The sequence below is a fragment of the Salmo salar genome, chromosome 09 (genome assembly GCF_965601325.2).
Source record: "Salmo salar chromosome 09, fSalSal1, whole genome shotgun sequence".
NCBI classification, from domain to species: Eukaryota; Metazoa; Chordata; class Actinopteri; order Salmoniformes; family Salmonidae; genus Salmo; species Salmo salar.
Genome location: NC_138299.1, coordinates 127987330 through 128007927, shown reverse-complemented (window position 1 = coordinate 128007927; position 20598 = coordinate 127987330). Strand labels below are relative to the sequence as shown.

At 44.3% G+C, this 20598-nt stretch overlaps 1 protein-coding gene across 1 annotated transcript in view; it reads right to left on the bottom strand.

The window, feature by feature from the left end:
- Positions 1-20598, bottom strand: part of LOC100380637 (delta and Notch-like epidermal growth factor-related receptor) — a 72931-nt gene that overhangs the window by 25729 nt on the left and 26604 nt on the right. The window contains exons 2-3 of the mRNA XM_014213856.3: positions 6552-6887; positions 6077-6174 (exon numbers count right to left, since the gene is read on the bottom strand). Coding sequence (XP_014069331.1) covers positions 6077-6174; positions 6552-6887 — 434 coding nt within the window. The remainder of the gene's footprint in view (positions 1-6076; positions 6175-6551; positions 6888-20598) is intronic.

The following is a 20598-nucleotide window of genomic DNA, read 5'->3' as shown; positions in this document are numbered from 1 at the left end:
CATGGAAACTTTCAAGAACACATGTTTTAGTAACAGACCCTTTTAAGCACAGAACACAACATGGAACACAGCTACAGTCAATGCTTGTGCATTAACACTGCTGAAGACCGTGTGCCTCTAGCCAAAATCATGTAAAAGGTATGCCCAATTTACCAGAGTTATATTTTTTCTTTCTGCAGCGGATTCGTGTGCATGTCGCGGGCCATTTTAAAATAGCGTGTGTGTGTGCTGTGAGCAAGTGCTAAACTTCCAGAACATTGATAAGAGGGAGTAGGCCTACTTAAACATTGGAAGCATTAATAGCTGTATGTTACAGTGACATTTGTGTTGTATATGGTGAAAATGCTATTTAAACATTCTGATGTAGATCCTTTTGTGTTTCCGTCCCTTACAATCAAAGCATAATATGCCTGTAACTCTGCACTGCTTTTTAAATGGAGAAATATTCATTTAGAGCCACATATGAGCAAATCGCGATTAACTAATGCCATGAACTCGATTCATAAGTTAAATCATTTGACAGCCCAACTTTAATTATTAAAAAGCTTTTACATGCTCGTTATTCTACATTTTCCATTAGGAAATCGATTATCCCGCGTTCAATCCACAAAATTCTTGGGGGTCCTCATTGATGAAAAACAAACTTGAAAAATCATTTGTTTCCAATAAAATTGATGGGGGTGCAGCCGAGAGGGTCACCAATTTCACCAATTTCGGAGCGCACATCACAGAGGACCTGAAATGGACCAATTACACCGACACCGTGCTGGAGAAGGCGCAACAGTGCCTCTTCAACCTCAGGTGGTTGAAGAAATTTCGCATGGGCCCTCAGATCCTCAAGAAGTTCTATAGCTGCACCATCGAGAGCATCTTGACCGGCTGTATCACCACCTGGTATTGCAACTGCACCGCCTTCAACCGCAAGGCTCTATAGAGGGTGGTGCGGACGGCCCAATACATCACTGGGGGGCGAGCTCTCCGCCCTCCAGGACATTTACACCAGGCAGTACCGGAGGAAGGCCTGGAAGATCACCAAGGACTCAGTTACCCGAGCCATGGACTGTTCACTCTGTTACAATCTGGCAAGCAGTATCGAAGCATCGGTTCTCGAACCAACAGGCTCCGAGACAGCTTCTACCACCAGGCCATCAGACTGCTGAACAGCTAACCCTGGCTGACTCCCTGCACAGACCTGACAACTTGTTCTTTTTTATTAGACTTTTTTTACTATTGACAGTGATTATTGTGCTGCATTGTTGAGGGAGCTAGCACGCAAGCATTTCACTGCACCTTATATAATTGTGTATGTGATGACTACAATTTGAAGTAAGTAAACAAGCAATCTCTCTCCCTCTCTCTCTCTCTCACTCTCTGTAGCCATCTTCCATTCAGCCTCTTTCTCATTAGCATTCCTAAATTGATGTCACTTTCAGTTTGTGTCTGTGTGTGTGTCTGCATGTGAGCTTGCACAAGCGCAGGCGCCATCAGTTTTTTGGTAGTTTTTTTTTACCTTTATTTAAACTAGGTAAGTCAGTTAAGAACAAATTCTAATTTTCAATGACAGCCTAGGAACGGTGGGTTAACTGCCTTGTTCAGGGGCAGAACGACAGATTTGTACCTTGTCAGCTCGGGGATTTGAACTTGCAACCTTTCGGTTACTAGCCCAACCACTAGGCTACCCTGCCGCCCCAGTAATTAGACAGCACACCAACACAACACAAAAACTATATTTGCCTGCAGCCAAGAGCGGACACTGTTTTGCTGATAAAGACCTCTTATGTCTCCACTCTCCCGTCATTCATAATGACACACTGTAAAGGGACATCTACCACTATGCATGACCAATAAAGGACATTTAGGATGCTTGCTTAAATCAGAACACATTGCAGTCAGGCACAATACTTGGGCAACACAATGGAGGTAATTTGCTACCATCGGGTTGCTGACTAAATAATGAAAGACTGCAAGTTCCATGTAAATGACACAGGACGATAATCATAAGACAATGATCTCAAGGGAAGACAGATGTAGTGCAGTCTCCAGTGTGGTTTTATGCAGAACTACAGTTCACTTGGGAGACAGGGAGAGGTTAGGATAAACAGGGGAGAGAGGGAGAGAGAGAGAGGTTAGGATAAACAGGAGAGAGAGGAAGAGGTTAGGATAAACAGGGGAGAGAGGGAGAGGTTAGGATAAACAGGGGAGAGAGGGAGAGGTTAGGATAAACAGGGGAGAGAGGGAGAGGTTAGGATAAACAGGGGAGAGAGGGAGAGGTTAGGATAAACAGGAGAGAGAGGGAGAGGTTAGGATAAACAGGGGAGAGAGGGAGAGGTTAGGATAAACAGGGGAGAGAGAGAGAGGTTAGGATAAACAGGGGAGAGAGGGAGAGAGAGAGAGGTTAGGATAAACAGGAGAGAGAGGGAGAGAGAGAGAGGTTAGGATAAACAGGAGAGAGAGGAAGAGGTTAGGATAAACAGGGGAGAGAGAGAGAGGGAGAGGTTAGGATAAACAGGGGAGAGAGGGAGAGAGAGAGAGGTTAGGATAAACAGGAGAGAGAGGAAGAGGTTAGGATAAACAGGGGAGAGAGAGAGAGAGAGAGGGAGAGGTTAGGATAAACAGGGGAGAGATGGAGAGGTTAGGATAAACAGGGGAGAGAGAGAGAGGTTAGGATAAACAGGAGAGAGAGGAAGAGGTTAGGATAAACAGGGGAGAGAGGGAGAGAGGGAGAGGTTAGGATAAACAGGGGAGAGAGGGAGAGGTTAGGATAAACAGGAGAGAGAGGGAGAGGTTAGGATAAACAGGAGAGAGAGGGAGAGGTTAGGATAAACATGGGAGAGAGGGAGAGATTAGGATAAACAGGGGAGAGAGGGAGAGAGGGAGAGAGGGAGAGGTTAGGATAAACAGGGGAGAGAGGGAGAGGTTAGGATAAACAGGGGAGAGAGGGAGAGGTTAGGATAAACAGGAGAGAGAGGGAGAGGTTAGGATAAACATGGGAGAGAGGGAGAGGTTAGGATAAACAGGGGAGGGAGGGAGAGGTTAGGATAAACAGGGGAGAGAGAGAGAGGTTAGGATAAACAGGGGAGAGAGGGAGAGGTTAGGATAAACATGGGAGAGAGGGAGAGGTTAGGATAAACAGGGGAGAGAGGGAGAGGTTAGGATAAACAGGGGAGAGAGGGAGAGGTTAGAATAAACAGGGGAGAGAGGGAGAGGTTAGGATAAACGGGGGAGAGAGGGAGAGGTTAGGATAAACAGGAGAGAGAGGGAGAGGTTAGGATAAACAGGAGAGAGAGGGAGAGGTTAGGATAAACATGGGAGAGAGGGAGAGGTTAGGATAAACATGGGAGAGAGAGAGAGGTTAGGATAAACAGGGGAGAGAGGGAGAGGTTAGGATAAACGGGGGAGAGAGGGAGAGGTTAGGATAAACAGGGGAGAGAGGGAGAGGTTAGGATAAACATGGGAGAGAGAGAGAGGTTAGGATAAACAGGGGAGAGAGAGAGAGAGGGAGAGGTTAGGATAAGCGGGGGAGAGAGGGAGAGGTTAGGATAAACAGGAGAGAGAGGGAGAGGTTAGGATAAACAGGGGAGAGAGAGAGAGGTTAGGATAAACAGGAGAGAGAGGGAGAGGTTAGGATAAACGGGGGAGAGAGGGAGAGGTTAGGATAAACAGGAGAGAGAGGGAGAGGTTAGGATAAACAGGGGAGAGAGGGAGAGAGGGAGAGGTTAGGATAAACAGGGGAGAGAGGGAGAGGTTAGGATAAACAGGAGAGAGAGGGAGAGGTTAGGATAAACAGGAGAGAGAGGGAGAGAGGGAGAGGTTAGGATAAACAGGGGAGAGAGGGAGAGGTTAGGATAAACAGGGGAGAGAGAGAGAGGTTAGGATAAACAGGGGAGAGAGAGAGAGGTTAGGATAAACAGGGGAGAGAGGGAGAGGTTAGGATAAACAGGGGAGAGAGGGAGAGGTTAGGATAAACAGGGGAGAGAGGGAGAGGTTAGGATAAACAGGAGAGAGAGGGAGAGGTTAGGATAAACAGGGGGAGAGAGAGAGGTTAGGATAAACAGGGGAGAGAGAGAGACGTTAGGATAAACAGGGGAGAGAGGGAGAGGTTAGGATAAACAGGGGAGAGAGAGAGAGAGGGAGAGGTTAGGATAAACAGGGGAGAGAGGGAGAGGTTAGGATAAACAGGAGAGAGAGGGAGAGGTTAGGATAAACAGGGGAGAGAGAGAGAGAGGGAGAGGTTAGGATAAACAGGAGAGAGAGAGAGAGGGAGAGGTTAGGATAAACAGGGGAGAGAGGGAGAGGTTAGGATAAACAGGGGAGAGAGGGAGAGGTTAGGATAAACAGGAGAGAGAGGGAGAGGTTAGGATAAACAGGAGAGAGAGGGAGAGGTTAGGATAAACAGGGGAGAGAGAGAGAGGTTAGGATAAACAGGGGAGAGAGAGAGAGGTTAGGATAAACAGGGGAGAGAGGGAGAGGTGAGGATAAACAGGGGAGAGAGGGAGAGGTTATGATAAACAGGGGGAGAGAGAGAGGTTAGGATAAACAGGGGAGAGAGAGAGAGGTTAGGATAAACAAGGGAGAGAGAGAGAGGTTAGGATAAACAGGGGAGAGAGGGAGAGAGGAAGAGGTTAGGATAAACAGGGGAGAGAGGGAGAGGTTAGGATAAACAGGGGAGAGAGGGAGAGGTTAGGATAAACAGGGGAGAGAGGGAGAGGTTAGGATAAACAGGGGAGAGAGGGAGAGGTTAGGATAAACAGGGGGAGAGACAGAGGTTAGGATAAACAGGGGAGAGAGAGAGAGGTTAGGATAAACAGGGGAGAGAGGGAGAGGTTAGGATAAACAGGGGAGAGAGGGAGAGGTTAGGATAAACAGGGGGAGAGACAGAGGTTAGGATAAACAGGGGAGAGAGAGAGAGGTTAGGATAAACAGGGGAGAGAGGGAGAGGTTAGGATAAACAAGGGAGAGAGAGAGAGGTTAGGATAAACAGGAGAGAGAGGGAGAGGTTAGGATAAACAGGGGAGAGAGGGAGAGGTTAGGATAAACAGGAGAGAGAGGGAGAGGTTAGGATAAACAGGAGAGAGAGGGAGAGGTTAGGATAAACAGGGGAGAGAGAGAGAGGTTAGGATAAACAGGGGAGAGAGAGAGAGGTTAGGATAAACAGGGGAGAGAGGGAGAGGTGAGGATAAACAGGGGAGAGAGGGAGAGGTTATGATAAACAGGGGGAGAGAGAGAGGTTAGGATAAACAGGGGAGAGAGAGAGAGGTTAGGATAAACAAGGGAGAGAGAGAGAGGTTAGGATAAACAGGGGAGAGAGGGAGAGAGGAAGAGGTTAGGATAAACAGGGGAGAGAGGGAGAGGTTAGGATAAACAGGGGAGAGAGGGAGAGGTTAGGATAAACAGGGGAGAGAGGGAGAGGTTAGGATAAACAGGGGAGAGAGGGAGAGGTTAGGATAAACAGGGGGAGAGACAGAGGTTAGGATAAACAGGGGAGAGAGAGAGAGGTTAGGATAAACAGGGGAGAGAGGGAGAGGTTAGGATAAACAGGGGAGAGAGGGAGAGGTTAGGATAAACAGGGGGAGAGACAGAGGTTAGGATAAACAGGGGAGAGAGAGAGAGGTTAGGATAAACAGGGGAGAGAGGGAGAGTTTAGGATAAACAAGGGAGAGAGAGAGAGGTTAGGATAAACAGGAGAGAGAGGGAGAGGTTAGGATAAACAGGGGGAGAGAGAGAGGTTAGGATAAACAGGGGAGAGAGGGAGAGGTTAGGATAAACAAGGGAGAGAGAGAGAGGTTAGGATAAACAGGAGAGAGAGGGAGAGGTTAGGATAAACAGGGGAGAGAGGGAGAGGTTAGGATAAACAAGGGAGAGAGAGAGAGGTTAGGATAAACAGGAGAGAGAGGGAGAGAGGAAGATGTTCGGATAAACAGGGGAGAGAGGGATAGAGGGAAAGGAAGATTTGGTGCACACAGGGGAGAGAGGGAGAGCACTATGCAAACACACACACACACACACACAAACATATATATACACACACAGAGACACACACACGCACACACACACAGGAAAGTACCAGTACTCTTACTTGATGGCAGTCTCCTCAGGCACCTCTAGAGAGAGAGTCAGAGTTCCAGAGGTCAGCTCACACAGCTCAGGACTCACACAATGCAGTCCCTCTGTCACCTGCAACAGGAACTCACACACACATACATACACATGCATGGACACACAGAGACACGCATACACAGTCACAGAAACGTTCACACATGCGCACACATGCATGAACACACAGAGACACACACACACACACACACACACACACACACACACACACACACACACACACACACACACACACACACACACACACACACACACACACACACACACACACACACACACAAACATACACACACACAAGAATACACACATGAGGCAGCAAGAGGGTAAATGTCATTCTTTTATAAGACAAATAAAGAAGTTCTGTGAACTCTGAGCCTAGCTAGCTGATCAGCTGGTCTGTTGTGACAAATAGAGTACAGGTAGCATTCATCTCTGACCTGTTCTTTCTCCCACTGCACCACCAAGAGTCTCTGTCCAGCCTTAGGCTGCCACGGCTGCAGCGTGGGAGGGGCCTGTGTTGTAGTGGACACCATGGTTGGCTGGGAGGGCTGAGGGGAGGTTGTGGGCATGGCGGGTGTGGCCTGTTCGGGGGCAGGGGGTGTGGCAGGGTCCCAATTGGAGACAGGCAGCGGGTCCAAAGGGTCCAAGGTGGCTTGCTCACACTTCTCCCCCTTGTACCCCTTGCTGCACTCGCAGGTGTAAGCCTCGCCCTCACCACTGCGGCTACAGTTGCCATGGAAACAGGGGCTGCTGGCACAGGGGTCTGTGAAAAACTGACAACACAAAGAGGAGAGGGAAAATGACTAGATGACATGGGAAATAAAATGACAATTTCAGACTCAATATTCATTGTATATAAACCACTGTATATTATAGATGCATCTGAAATGACAACTCTTCCTCCATAGTGCACTCCTTTTGACCAGAGCTCTTTACTGTCCACTAACTACACCCTTTACAAACACTACTTCTGGTAAAAAGTAGTCCACTACATAGGGAATAGGGTGTCATTCGAGACGCAGCCTGTATCCTCACTATTCTGTAACGGCCATCACCATTGGCTCAGAGGATTCTCCCTTTGTCCATTATTAACACCTGGATCTTTATCACAACTTTTCCTGCTTAGGCTGCAAAACCAACAGTAGCAGAAAGTGCAATGTTATACGGCAGTTCTATATTTATATAATGTAAGGGGGCTCAGTCTAAACTTTGGATAGTTCACAAGGTGCTGAACTACCTGCCTAAACTCTCAAATCTCACTTTCTTCTATTTGTATTTGTATTTATTATAGATCCCCATTAGCTGCTGCCAAGGTAGCAGCTACTCTTCCTGGGGTCCAGTAAAATTAAGGCAGTTTATACAATTTTTAAAACATTACAATACATTCACAGATTTCACAACACACTGTGTGCCCTCAGACCCCTACTCCACCACTACCACATATCTACAGTACTAAATCCATGCGTATGTGTGTGTATAGTGCATATGTTATCATGTGTGTGTGTGTGTATGAATGTGTCTGTGCCTATGTTTGTGTTGCTTCACAGTCCCCGCTGTTCCATAAGGTGTTTTTTAATCTGTTTCTTAAATCAAATTTTACTGCTTGCATCAGTTACTTGATATGGAATAGAGTTCCACATAATCATGGCTCTATGTAGTACTGTGTGCCTCCCATAGTCTGTTCTGGACTTGGGGACTGTGAAGAGACCTCTTGTGGCATGTATTGTGGGGTATGCATGGGTGTCCGAGCTGTGTGCCAGTAGTTCAAACAGACAGCTCGGTGCATTCAACATGTCAATACCTCTCATAAATACAAGCAGTGATGAAGTCAATCTCTCCTCCACTTTGAGCCAGGAGAGATTGACATGCAAATTATAAATATTAGCTCTCTGTGTACATCCAAGGGCCAGCTGTGCTGCCCTGTTCTGAGCCAATTGCAAGTTTCCTAAGTCCTTTATGGTGGCACCTGACCACACGACTGAACAGTAGTCAAGGTGCGACTAAACTAGGGCCTGTGGAACCTGCCTTGTTGATAGTGCTGTTAAAAAGGCAGAGCATCGCTTTATTATGGACAGACTTCTCCTCATCTTAGCTACTAATGTATCAACATGTTTTGACCATGACAGTTTACAATCCAGGGTAATTCCAAGCAGTTTAGTCATCTCAACTTGCTCAATTTCCACATTATTTATTACAAGATTTAGTTGAGGTTTAGGGTTTAGTGAGTGTTTGTCCCAAATACAATGCTTTTAGTTTTATAAATATTTAGGGCTAACTTATTCCTTGCCACCCACTCTAAAACTAACTGCAACTTTTTGCTAAGTGTTGCAGTCATTTCAGTGGCTGTAGTAGCTGAAGTGTATATTGTTGGGTCATCCGCATGTCTCATCTCTCTTCTTTCATGTTCTTTTCCCTCTTTCTTGTCTTCTTTGCTTTTCACTATCTCTACTTGCTAAAGCCTGTTGCCAATATGTCCACTTGTCACATTCTAGCTTTGTTGTTGTATGTAAAGGCCACAACAAAATATACATTAATGCTCAGCTACAAACAGATACTCAATCACTGGAGGCTCAAGGTTCCTCACGCACACATGACTTGACTGGACCGTGACAGTCTCTTTCATGCTGCTTTATTCCATTAATAATTCACCATATTTGGAGAGAGAAAAAAAATCACTGAAGAGAAAAAAAAGCTGTGACAAAAGCATTTGAAGGTGAGAGAAGGTAAAGCTAAGCATGCCATGTTGACTCCAGTCCAGGACACGTTGGTCATATTCATTAGCAGGGGTGGTGGAGTAACAGATTACAACAAAAAACGGTAACTGTAATCTGTTACGTTACCAGCAAACATATTGTAATCAGATTAAGATACTTTTGAAAAACTAGATGATTTCTTTCACATTCAGAAAGGATGTTTGCGAGAGATAAAAATTATTGACACTTCTGTTTTCTCAATGACATTCAAATCAGTAATGAAAAAAGGCGCACATTGAAGTTTGTTCCACCTGAGCGAGTCTGACCACAAATCAGAGACCAGGATGACGACACACCAAACGTGTTTGATGGATCGCGGGAAAAGGCTGCTGTAGGCTACAGTCCAAGCTATGTCTTCCAAAAGTATGACTGCTGTCGGCATCCAAAGATTATCCAATTTGAATAAAACCTTAAAGGTAAGGATGACAGCAGTGGTGTAGTCTACGGCGATACGGATATCACTTACAGTATTCTTCAAATGCTAGCAAGCATCGGTCAATACTGAAGCCACTTCTTCAAAACTCTTCACACAGTCTGCATTACCAACATGCATCTTGGACAAACAGTGAATCTCACCTCCAAAACTCACTCAAACCACCAAAACACTTCATACATGTCTCAAAATAAGCTTGATCGACCATAACACTGGCATCAATTCTCACTCAGAAAGCATACATTGTCACTCATAACACAGTGACCTAAAAAACACTAACAGGGAGCATTACATAAATGAGGAACTTTTCTCTTTGAAGTTAGAATGGTTTTTCATATAAATAAGTATTTCATTATAAAATAAGAATAACACCTTATCACTTTGACTGTACTAAAGTATATGGAACAACAATTAATCTGAAATTTGCTTCAATAGCCTTTCTTTTTTCTATATCTTCGCATATAGTAATTTAGTTGTGAAAAATAAAATTAGAAACAAAACGAATTCCAGAAATTCCAGGGCTGCAGTAATAATTACAACAAAAAAACATGTATAGTATAATCACCATTACTGTACAGTACTGTGAGGGTTCTAGTTCTCATCAACATGTATAGTATAATCACCATTACTGTACAGTACTGTGAGGGTTCTAGTTCTCATCAACATGTATAGTATAATCACCATTAATGTACAGTACATTGAGGGATCTAGTTCTCTCTCTCTCCTGCATTTCATTCATTGAACAGTGCTGCACACATTGTAATGTTAGCTCCTCTCTGGCCTGGGACATCCACGGTTGCTCTCTGTCCTATCCCATTTCTTCCCCTGCGGCATGTTTATGCCAGGTGGGATCCTGCTTCATCCTCAAAGATGAATGTATTTTCAGTTTGCCTGGCTTCCATCTCAATTACTCTCTAAAATACAGTAAATCCACAGTTTTACAGTACTTTACATTATGCATAGCTGTGTATGTACTCTGTTTGGTTATTGAACAGACATATTGATACTGGAGTTCTTTACATGTTCACCGTTTCTCTCAAAGAGTACAGTGTACAACTGCTTCATCCTTATTTTATGTTTCTCTAGGACTCTGGCAATTGTTGTTGTGCTGACCGTATTCACATTCCTAAAAGTGATCATGTCTCCCAGCACTCTGTCCCGAATTTCCCGCAGTTTTATTGCATTGTTGCCAATTACCATGTCAACAATGGCAATTTCCTGCCGTCTGATAATATTCTGCCTCTCCTTCCTGTGGGAGGCAACCTTTGGATCCTACTGAAAAACACAAAACAGTCAATATATTTCAAAATGTCAGTACATGTAAAAATGTGAACATACTGTACTGTAATATGTAGTTAAATTATCATTGAAGGATGCACATCTCACCTGTTGTTTTGCCGGAAAATTTGTGCTATTGATGCAACTGTTGAACGCTGCAGATTTGGTTGCACCCTTAAACCGGCCTCTCTCAAAGAGAGACCATGGTTTACAACATGGTCAATAATTTTGGCCCTTTTCTCATCAGAGACCACCGCTCTTGGTCTTCCTCTCCTTTGTCCTCCACGCGTTCTCCCTCTCCCTGCCACTCTTCTTTCCCCACCAACCTGTCTTCCTTGATCCATGTTTCCAAGCTAAATCATTCCGAAGCCGTCCTCTTTTGTCTGTTTGGTAACGAGACTAAAAACAGGACACTTGGGTAGACTTCCAGCTGAAATTGCAATCAGCTGTGTTAGGAATGATTAAATATCCTGCTGAGATGTTCTATATGTTTCAATCTGGTTACTGCAGAAATGCACGACATTTGCCATCATTCTGTTTTGAATTTGTTTTTAACATTTTTGGAAACAGTGTGTTAGCATTTGAAAACGTGTTACAAATATATAGTTTTGCAGGTGGTGGAGTATGAATGAGAAAAGGGTTCATGGATTTTGGAGAATGTGGTCATTGAATGCATTTTGTGTGAAAGCAATGAAAAATTATTTAGTTTGGTCCACATACACTTCTGTTTCACTGACTGTGTGAAGAGTTTTGACAATGTGACTTCAGTTTTGACCAATGCATGTTAGCAATAGATTTTTTTTTAAATATTGATCAAAGCACGCCATTCCATGAGCACAGCATTTATTTTTCAACTCGAATCAATGAGACCAATCAGTCCTCCATTAAGAACAAAATCATAGGGCTGGCTAATAAGTCCTTAATTTCATGCTCAGGTAAAACAATTTGGCTCTTCTATACGTTCATATTTCCAAGTCCTATTCTTGAAGCTCAAGGGGTATAACATTTATTGGAATGACAGGAATTCTGATAGACTTAGATTTTTATCTAAGGATATAATTTAATTGTATTATTATATGTACTGTAGTAGAAAGTGATGGGTTAGAAGAAGCCTACATAACCAACCCATAAAGTAAAATGTAACATCCATATGGCCAACTATGTAAACTTTAACATTGATTTATCCTGCAATAGATGTCATTCAATTGGTAACCTACATGTTTGTCTTCCTCAAAAGCCTCTTAATAATTTAAAAAAAAGTAATCTAAAAGTATTGTTATCAGATTACGTTACTGAGTTTGGGTTGTCCAAAAGTTACGTTACTGATTACAATTTTGGACAGGTAACTAGCAACTGTAACAGATTACATTTACAAAGTAACCTACCCAACCCTGTTCATTAGGCACCTAATGGAAAACGGACTGAAACAAGGAGAGACTACCTGAATTTGTCCAAAAATAAACACTTCTTGTTTCCGTTGCAAAAAGTTTTGTCACAGTGTGCCCTTAATGAATACGACCCTTGCTTTTGTTTAGTGTGACAGACGGTTCTTACATGAGTCAGTAATCTTGCTACCCACCACAGAATCTTAGAACCACCATATATCTGCCAACCCAGGCAGCCACACAGTTCAAACGTGTGTGTCACTCCGTTCCTATTAGCAAAGGAAAGAGTGTGTGTGAACAGCATGCTGATGATACTCATGTAGAATCCCCAAGTTTGTGTGTGTCTGTGTGTGAGAGATTGTGTGTGAGAGCGTCATTAACAGCCCTGCTCTCCCAATGACTGACTCACAGCTCATTAGCACTAAACTCTCTCAAGTGTTTTCTCATGAGGACCTAGCAGACACACTTACAGCACTAAAGAGGAAGAGCACAGTGGCCCAACAGCCCACTCCACAACCCCTCAGAGAGACTGCTGACCTGATCACACAGCTGTAGCACGGCCCACAGACCTAGCCACCGCAACCAAGACACACTAGGAAAGCTGTCTCTCTGACGGCTAGCACCACACTCCCTCTAGATACAGTATGTAGGCTAACATCGCTAAAGGCACCACACACACAACACAGCATCAACATAGTATAGAAATGTGTCACAAACTGTCGCCTACGGAACTGACATCATATAGCAAACACCCAACATACTAGTCAATTTCTCTGGATGTATGAATGGTAAAGCTGTTGGTGCAATTGGCTCGCCTACTTCTCTTGATAGGCAACCACTGCCTACACAGGGACAGGGATAACAGTGTGAATTAGCGAGTCTATTAGCTCACAGAGGCACAGAACAATAACAACCAACAAGCACTGTAACTACAGTTGAAGTCGGAAGTTTACATACACCTTAGTCGAACACCTTAGCTGAATACATTTAAACTCAGTTTTTCACAATTCCTGACATTTAATCCTAGTTTAAAAAATAAATCACTGTCTTGGGTCAGTTAGGATCACCACTTTATTTTAAGAATGTGAAATGTCAGAATAATAGTAGAGAGAATGATTTATTTCAGCTTTGATTTCACATTCCCAGTGGGTCAGAAGTTTACATACATTCAATGAGTATTTGGTAGCATTGCCTTTAAATTGTTTAACTTGGGTCAAACATTTTGGGTAGCCTTCCACAAGCTTCCCACAATAAGTTGGGTGAATTTTGGCCCATTCCTCCTGACACTCCTGATGTAACTGAGTCAGGTTTGTAGGCCTCCTTGCTCGCACACGCTTTTTCAGTTCTGCCCACAAATTCCCTATAGGATTGAGGTCAGAGCTTTGTGATGGCCACTCCAATACCTTGACTTTGTTGTCCTTAAGCCATTTTGCCACAACTTTGGAAGTATGCTTGGGGTCATTGTCCATTTGGAAGACCCATTTGCGACCAAGCTTTAACTTCCTGACTGATGTCTTGAGATGTTGCTTCAATATATCCACATAATTGTCCTTCTTCATGATGCCATCTGTTTTGTGAAGTGCCCCAGTCCCTCCTGCAGCAAAGCACCCGCACAACATGATGCTGCCACCCCCGTGCTTCACGGTTGGGGTGGTGTTCTTCGGCTTGCAAGCATCCCCCTTTTTCCTCCAAACATAACGATGGCCATTATGGCCAAACAGTTCTATTTTTGTTTCATCAGACCAGAGGACATTTCTCCAAAAAGTACAATCTTTGTCCCCATGTTCAGTTGCAAAGCGTAGTCTGACTTTTTTATGGTGGTTTTGGAGCAGTGGCTTCTTCCTTGCTAAGCGGCCTTTCAGGTTATGTCGATATAGGACTCGTTTTACTGTGGATATAGATTATGTTGTACCTGTTTCCTCCAGCATCTTCACAGGGTCCTTTGCTGTTGTTCTGAAATTGATTTGCACTTTTCGCACCAAAGTACGTTCATCTCTAGGAGACAGAACGCGTCTCCTTCCTGAGCGGTATGATGGCTGCGTGGTCCCATGATGTTTATACTTGGGTACTATTGTTTGTACAGATGAACGTGGTACCTTCAGGCATTTGGAAATTGCTCCCAAGGATGAACCAGACTTGTGGAGGTCTCCAATGTTTTTTCTGCGGTCTTGGCTGATTTCTTTTGATTTTCCCATGATGTCAAGCAAAGAGGCACTGAGTTTGAAGGTAGGCCTTGAAATACATCCACAGGTACACCTCCAATTGACTCAAATTATGTCAATTAGCCTATCAGAAGCTTCTAAAGCCATGACATCGTTTCTGTAATTTTCCAAGCTGTTTAAAGGCACAGTCAACTTAGTGTATGTAAACTTCTGAATTATAAGTGAAATAATCTGTCTGTAAACAATTGTTGGAAAAAATGTCCTAACCGACTTGCCAAAACTATTGATTGTTAACAAGAAATTTGTGGAGTGGTTGAAAAATGATTTTTAATGACTCCAACCTAAGTGTATGTTAACTTCTGACTTCAACTGTACTGTATATTCCCACATGGGCCACGAACAAAAAGATCTAAAGATATTTTGGAGAAAAAATGCTTCACAAGTAGAAATGATCAACTTGCTAATTGAAGCGAATAAGGATCAATACTATTGAAAGAAGATAGTACTCCATTAAGCAACTGGCATCATCAATTTGAGTTGGTGGAAAAAGTGGGATGAGATACTGGCCATTCTCCAGCCCCTCCCTCCCTCCCTCCCTCCCTCCCTCCCTCCCTCCCTCCCTCCCTCCCTCACACACACACACACACACACACACACACACACACACACACACACACACACACACACACACACACACACACACACACACACACACACACACACACACACACACACACACACACCATTTATAATGGAATTGCTCAGGAGTAGAAGCGACAGAGCTGTCTCCAAGCAGAACTACTACAGTAACCAAAATGAACAAGCTCACTCTTACTGAGTGATTTATTCATTCAGTAAAACATACTGAATTATAGATGGCATAGAGATAAATGAAAGTGAATGTATGTAGGGTATAACGGTAATAAAGTTTTAATGTACAATATATGGAGTCAGGATTTGTAAAATTTGATAATCAAATAAAATGTTATTTGTCACATGCGCTGATTACAACTGATTACAATGAAATGCTTACTTACAAGCCCTTAACCAAAAATGCAGTTTTAAGAAAAATAAGTCTCAAGTAAAAAATCGATAAGTAAAAAATTAAAAATAAAAGTTTTAAGTAATTAGAGAGCAGCAGTAAAATAACAATAGCGAGACTACATCAGCGGGTACCGGTACAGAGTCAATGTGCGGGGGCACTGGTTAGTCGAGGTAATTGAGGTTATCTGTACATGTAGGTAGAGTTAAAGTGACTATGCATAGATAATAACAGAGAGTAGCAGCAGCGTGTGTGTGTGGGGGGGGGGGGGGGGGGGGGGGGGGGGCTATGCAAATAGTCTGGGTAGCCATTTGATTACCTGTTCAGGAGTCTTATGGCTTGGGGGTAGAAGCTGTTAAGAAGTCTTTTGAACCTAGGCTTGGCGCTGCGGTACCACTTGCCGTGCGGTAGCAGAGAGAACACTACATGACTAGGGTGGCTGGAGTCTTTGACAATTTTTAGGATCTTCCTCTGACACCACCTGGTATAGAGGTCCTGGATGGCAGGAATCTTGGCCCCAGTGATGTACTGGGCCGTACGCACTACCTTCTGTAGTGCCTTGCGGTCAGAGGCTGAGCAGTTGCCATACCAGGCAGTGATGCAACCAGTCTGGATGCTCTCGATGGTGCAGCTGTAGTCCACAATCATCTCCTTTATCTTGATCACGTTGAGGGAGAGGTTGTTGTCCTGGCACCACACTGCCAGGTCTCTGACCTCCTCCTTATAGGCTGTCTCATCGTTGTCGGTGATCAGGCCTTCCACTGTTGTCATCAGCAAACTTGATGATGGTGTTGGAGTCTTGCCTGGCCATGCAGTCATGAGTGAATAGGGAGTACAGCGGGAGCCACGCACCCCTGAGGGGCCCCCGTGTTGAGGATCAGCGTGGCTGATGTGTTGTTACCTACCCTTACCACCTGGGGGCGGCCCGTCAGGAAGTCCAGGATCCAGTTGCAAAGGGAGGTGTTTTGTCCCAGGGTGATGTGCTTTGAGTGCACTATGGTGTTGAACGCTGAACTGTAGTCAATGAATAGCATTCTCACAAAGGTGTTCATTTTGTCCAGGTGGGAAAGGTCAGTGTGGAGTGCAATAGAGATTTCATCATCTCTGGATCTGTTGGGGCGGTATGCAAATTGGAGTGGGTCTAGGGTTTCTGGGATAATAGTGTTGATGTGAGCCATGACCAGCCTTTCAAAGCACTTCATTTGTTATTTATTTATTTTTATTTCACCTTTATTTAAAAGACACAAAATTGCACTATTGGTTAGGGGACCGTGAAACGGCAGCCATCTCCTCTGGCACCATTATAGTAAGACCTGGAGGAACTCTCAGTTAGTCCTGGTGCTACAACACCTGGCCAAGTTTATTCAGGTCTGAGACTAGCACCACGGGGCCACCACATTGGACAGAGGTGTAACAGTGGGCCTGGAGCATGGCCAGTGAGATCAGCAGGCCTGTAATGGTTGATAATTGGGCCTGGCCCATTTATCCAGTTTATCAGCCAGTCAATGTTTATGGCTGAGTCATCTGTGCTGTGGGTGAGCCTGCAGGGGCAGCCGGCGGGGGCGATTTAATGGCAAACTGGTTCACCCGCCCACAGGCCACACTAAGGAAGATGGAAGATGTTTAGGAAGATGTAAGGCAAGCCTATGCCTTAGTGACAAATATGAAAACATGCTTACGAGCACACAAACACAACTCAATGCCCCAACCATAGTCTTGTAAAGTTCTGGCAATACTGGAACAGTATTTTTCTAAAACAAAGAGCATTCTGTCTTGAACATGATTATTATCTGATAATCTGTGAAGCCAATATAGCCGTTCAACATGATGTCTTAAATTATTTTGAAACTATTTTAGAACGACATATCTGTGTTGCCATAGCTACAGTAGCTACATAACTCGAAAGTAATTAGCCTTTGTGCAAAAACCATTGTGTGTGTGTGTGTGTACATGAGAGACAGAGAGAGCGACAGACAGACAGACAGACAGACAGACAGACAGACAGACAGACAGACAGACAGACAGACAGACAGACAGACAGACAGACAGACAGACAGACAGACAGACAGACAGACAGACATATACAGAGACAGACAGAGAGAGAGAGAGAGATAGAAACAGAGACAGATAGACAGAGAGAAAGACAGACAGAGACAGAGACAGCCAAAGACAGAGACAGATAGACACAGAGAGAGCACAGTAAAGTAGTAAGAGTACACACACGTATCTGAGGGTCGTTTTTCACAAAGAACGACAACCCTTGATAGACAGCCAGCTCCATCACGTCACACTGAAATTACTCTTCAGACACAGAGAGAGACAGCCAGAGACACAGAGACATGTCTCTGTGAGATCAGACAAATTGTCTGATCTCTGAGGCACCGCTAATAGATGCTTTTCCTGAATGCCTCCTGGTACTGCTGACAATCCTCCTGTTGAGGAGGCGCCCAGGACATTAGCATCTATTAGCATAACTCAGCAGTACCCAGAAAGACATGAAACTGTCACATAAAAGTTTCACCAGACACCGCCTCAGGGACACAGACGCATTTTCCACGCCAGAGAAGATTTTATTGTTTTTGTGTGCCTGCCCAGGCACTGATAGCGAGAGTTAGTTGGCTGTCTCTCTGATAGTTCTATCAGCCGTAAAGCGATCAGTCGGACGAACGCAATTATAATATCTCCAAACAGCTGTTGAGAATGAGAGCTATTCTCCCCCAAATAAATCTCCTGGTTCCACTTTGAAACATTCTCAATCACTGCTTCTGAATGTTGGTATCGTACTCCTTGGGAGAATTTAACATGTCAAAACTCTTACTTATACGATAGTTTAAAGTAAATGCCAAGTAATACCAATATTTTCCCTCTCTTTCTTCCTCCTCAAAAATATCCGCTCAAGCTCTGTCAGGTTGGATGGGGAGCGTCAATTCCAGTCTCTGGCTGGGCCACTCAAGGACATTCAAAGACTTGACATTCAAAGTCCCCGAAACAACTCCTGTGTTGTCTTGGCTGTGTGCTTAGGGTTGTTGTCCTGTTGGAAGGTGAACCTTCGCTACAGTCTGATGTCCTGGGCACTCTGGAGCAGGTTTTCATCAAGGATCTCTCTGTACTTTGCTCCGTTCATCTTTCCCTCGATCCTGACTAGTCTCCCAGTCCATGACGCTGAAAAACGTCCCCACAGCATGATGCTGCCACCACCATGCTTCACCCTAGGGATGGTGCCAGGTTTCCTCCAGACGTGATGCCTGGAATTCAGGATAAAAAGTTAAAACTTGGTTTCATCAGACCAGAGAATCTTTTCTCATGGTCTGAGAGTCATTTAGGTGTATTTTGGCAAACCAAGCAGGCTGTCATGTGCCTTTTAGTGAGGAGTGTCTTCCGTCTGGCCACTCTACCATAAAGGCCTGATTGGTGGAGTGCTGCAGAAATGGTTGTCCTTCTGGAAGGTTCTCCCATCTCCACAGAGGAACTCTGGAGCTCTGTCAGAGTGACCATCGGGTTATTGGTCACCTCCCTCACCAAGGCCCTTGGTGCTGCAGAAATGTTTTGGTACCCTTCCCCAGATCTGTGCCTCGACACAATCCTGTCTTGGAGCTCTACTGACAATTCCTTCAACCCCATGGCTTGTTTTTTGCTCTAACATGCACTGTCAACGGTGGGACCTTATATAGACAGGTTTGTGCCTTTCCAAATCATGTCCAATCAATGAAATTTACCACAGGTGGACTCCAATCAAGTTGTAGAAACATCTCAAGGATGATCAATGGAAACAGGATGTACCTGAGCTCAATTTTGAGTCTCATAGCAAAGGGTCTGAATACTTATGTAAATATGGTATTTCATTTTAAAAAGATTTTTCATTTGCTAAAATTTCTAAAACCTGTTTTTGCTTTTTCATTATGGGGTATTGTGTGTAGATTTATGAGGAAAAAACATTCATTTAATAAGGCTGTAAAAAAAAGTAAAGGGGTCTGAATACTTTCCGAATGCACTGTAACTCCTAGTGATGGTGTGCCATGGACAAATGAGTAACAGTCCAAGCTAGAGAGAGTCTCCAGTTAGGCACCCCCTTCACAGCCTCTCATCACAACAACCCCACTCTATCAAACCAATCTACTATTCACCAGAGTCGTCCAGCGTTCACTGTTCATATTGACAGAGCTGATACACCATTCATCACAGAGCTCTAGGAGTTACAATCATGCCCTGTAGCACTCACTTCTGTTATCCAGGAGGCTGATGTGTGTATTGTTGTAAATTGTTAGATACTTCTGCACCGTTGGAGCTAGGAACACGACCATTTTGCTACACCCGCAATAACATCTGCTAAATATGTGTATGTGACCAATAAAATTTGATTTGATTTATTCGGTCATCAACACTGGTCCCATATGGCCAGTAATCACACAGCAGGCTCTCCAATGAATGTAACCTTTATTCAGTACAACACAGGAGCTGGTGTGCTGTTACTCTAGCACTCCCCTGCCACCTTCACACTACTGCTGTTTTATCCCATCTTCATTAGAGCTCTCGCTCGCCATCCCTTCCTCCCCCTCCTCCTCCTCCCTGTCTTCCCCCGCAAAACATGGTGGAATCTGATAACTACCTTCACACCAATCTGTTGATTCACTCCTTTTGGCTGCTTTGGGATGGAGCATAATTAGGAAATGGAGGCAGCATGCATCTAAAATTCGCTAGTCAGTCACACGGCACAAGCTTGCTCACACAAATAAACAAACAAACAAACACACACTAATGAAGCTGTTCTGTCAGATAAGTGTAATTGGGATAGTGACCCCGAGAATGAACAGGATTCCCTTAAATAAAGACGGGGGAAAGGACTCAATAATAGACTGTCAGGGATGGAGCATTAGCAAACCGGGGACAAAGATACTTTCTGGATGGTGTCATCTCATGACGCAGGTCAAAAAAACTGAACAGGCTACAGTACAGGCTACAGGCTACAGTACAGGTTATAAGCTACAGTACAGGCTACAGACTACAGTACAGGTTACAGGCTACAGTACAGGCTACAGACTACAGTACAGGTTACAGGCTACAGTACAGGTTACAGGCTACAGTACAGGCTACAGACTACAGTACAGGTTATAGGCTGCAGTACAGGCTACAGACTACAGTACAGGTTACAGGCTACAGTACAGGCTACAGGTTACAGGCTACAGTACAGGCTACAGACTACAGTACAGGCTACAGGCTACAGTACAGGTTACAGGCTACAGTACAGGCTACAGTACAGGTTACAGGTTACAGGCTACAGTACAGGCTACAGACTACAGTACAGGCTACAGTACAGGTTACAGGCTACAGTACAGGCTACAGGCTACAGTATAGGCTACATTACAGGCTACAGTACAGGTTACAGGCTACAATACAGGTTAGAGGCTACAGTATAGGCTACAGCACAGGCTAC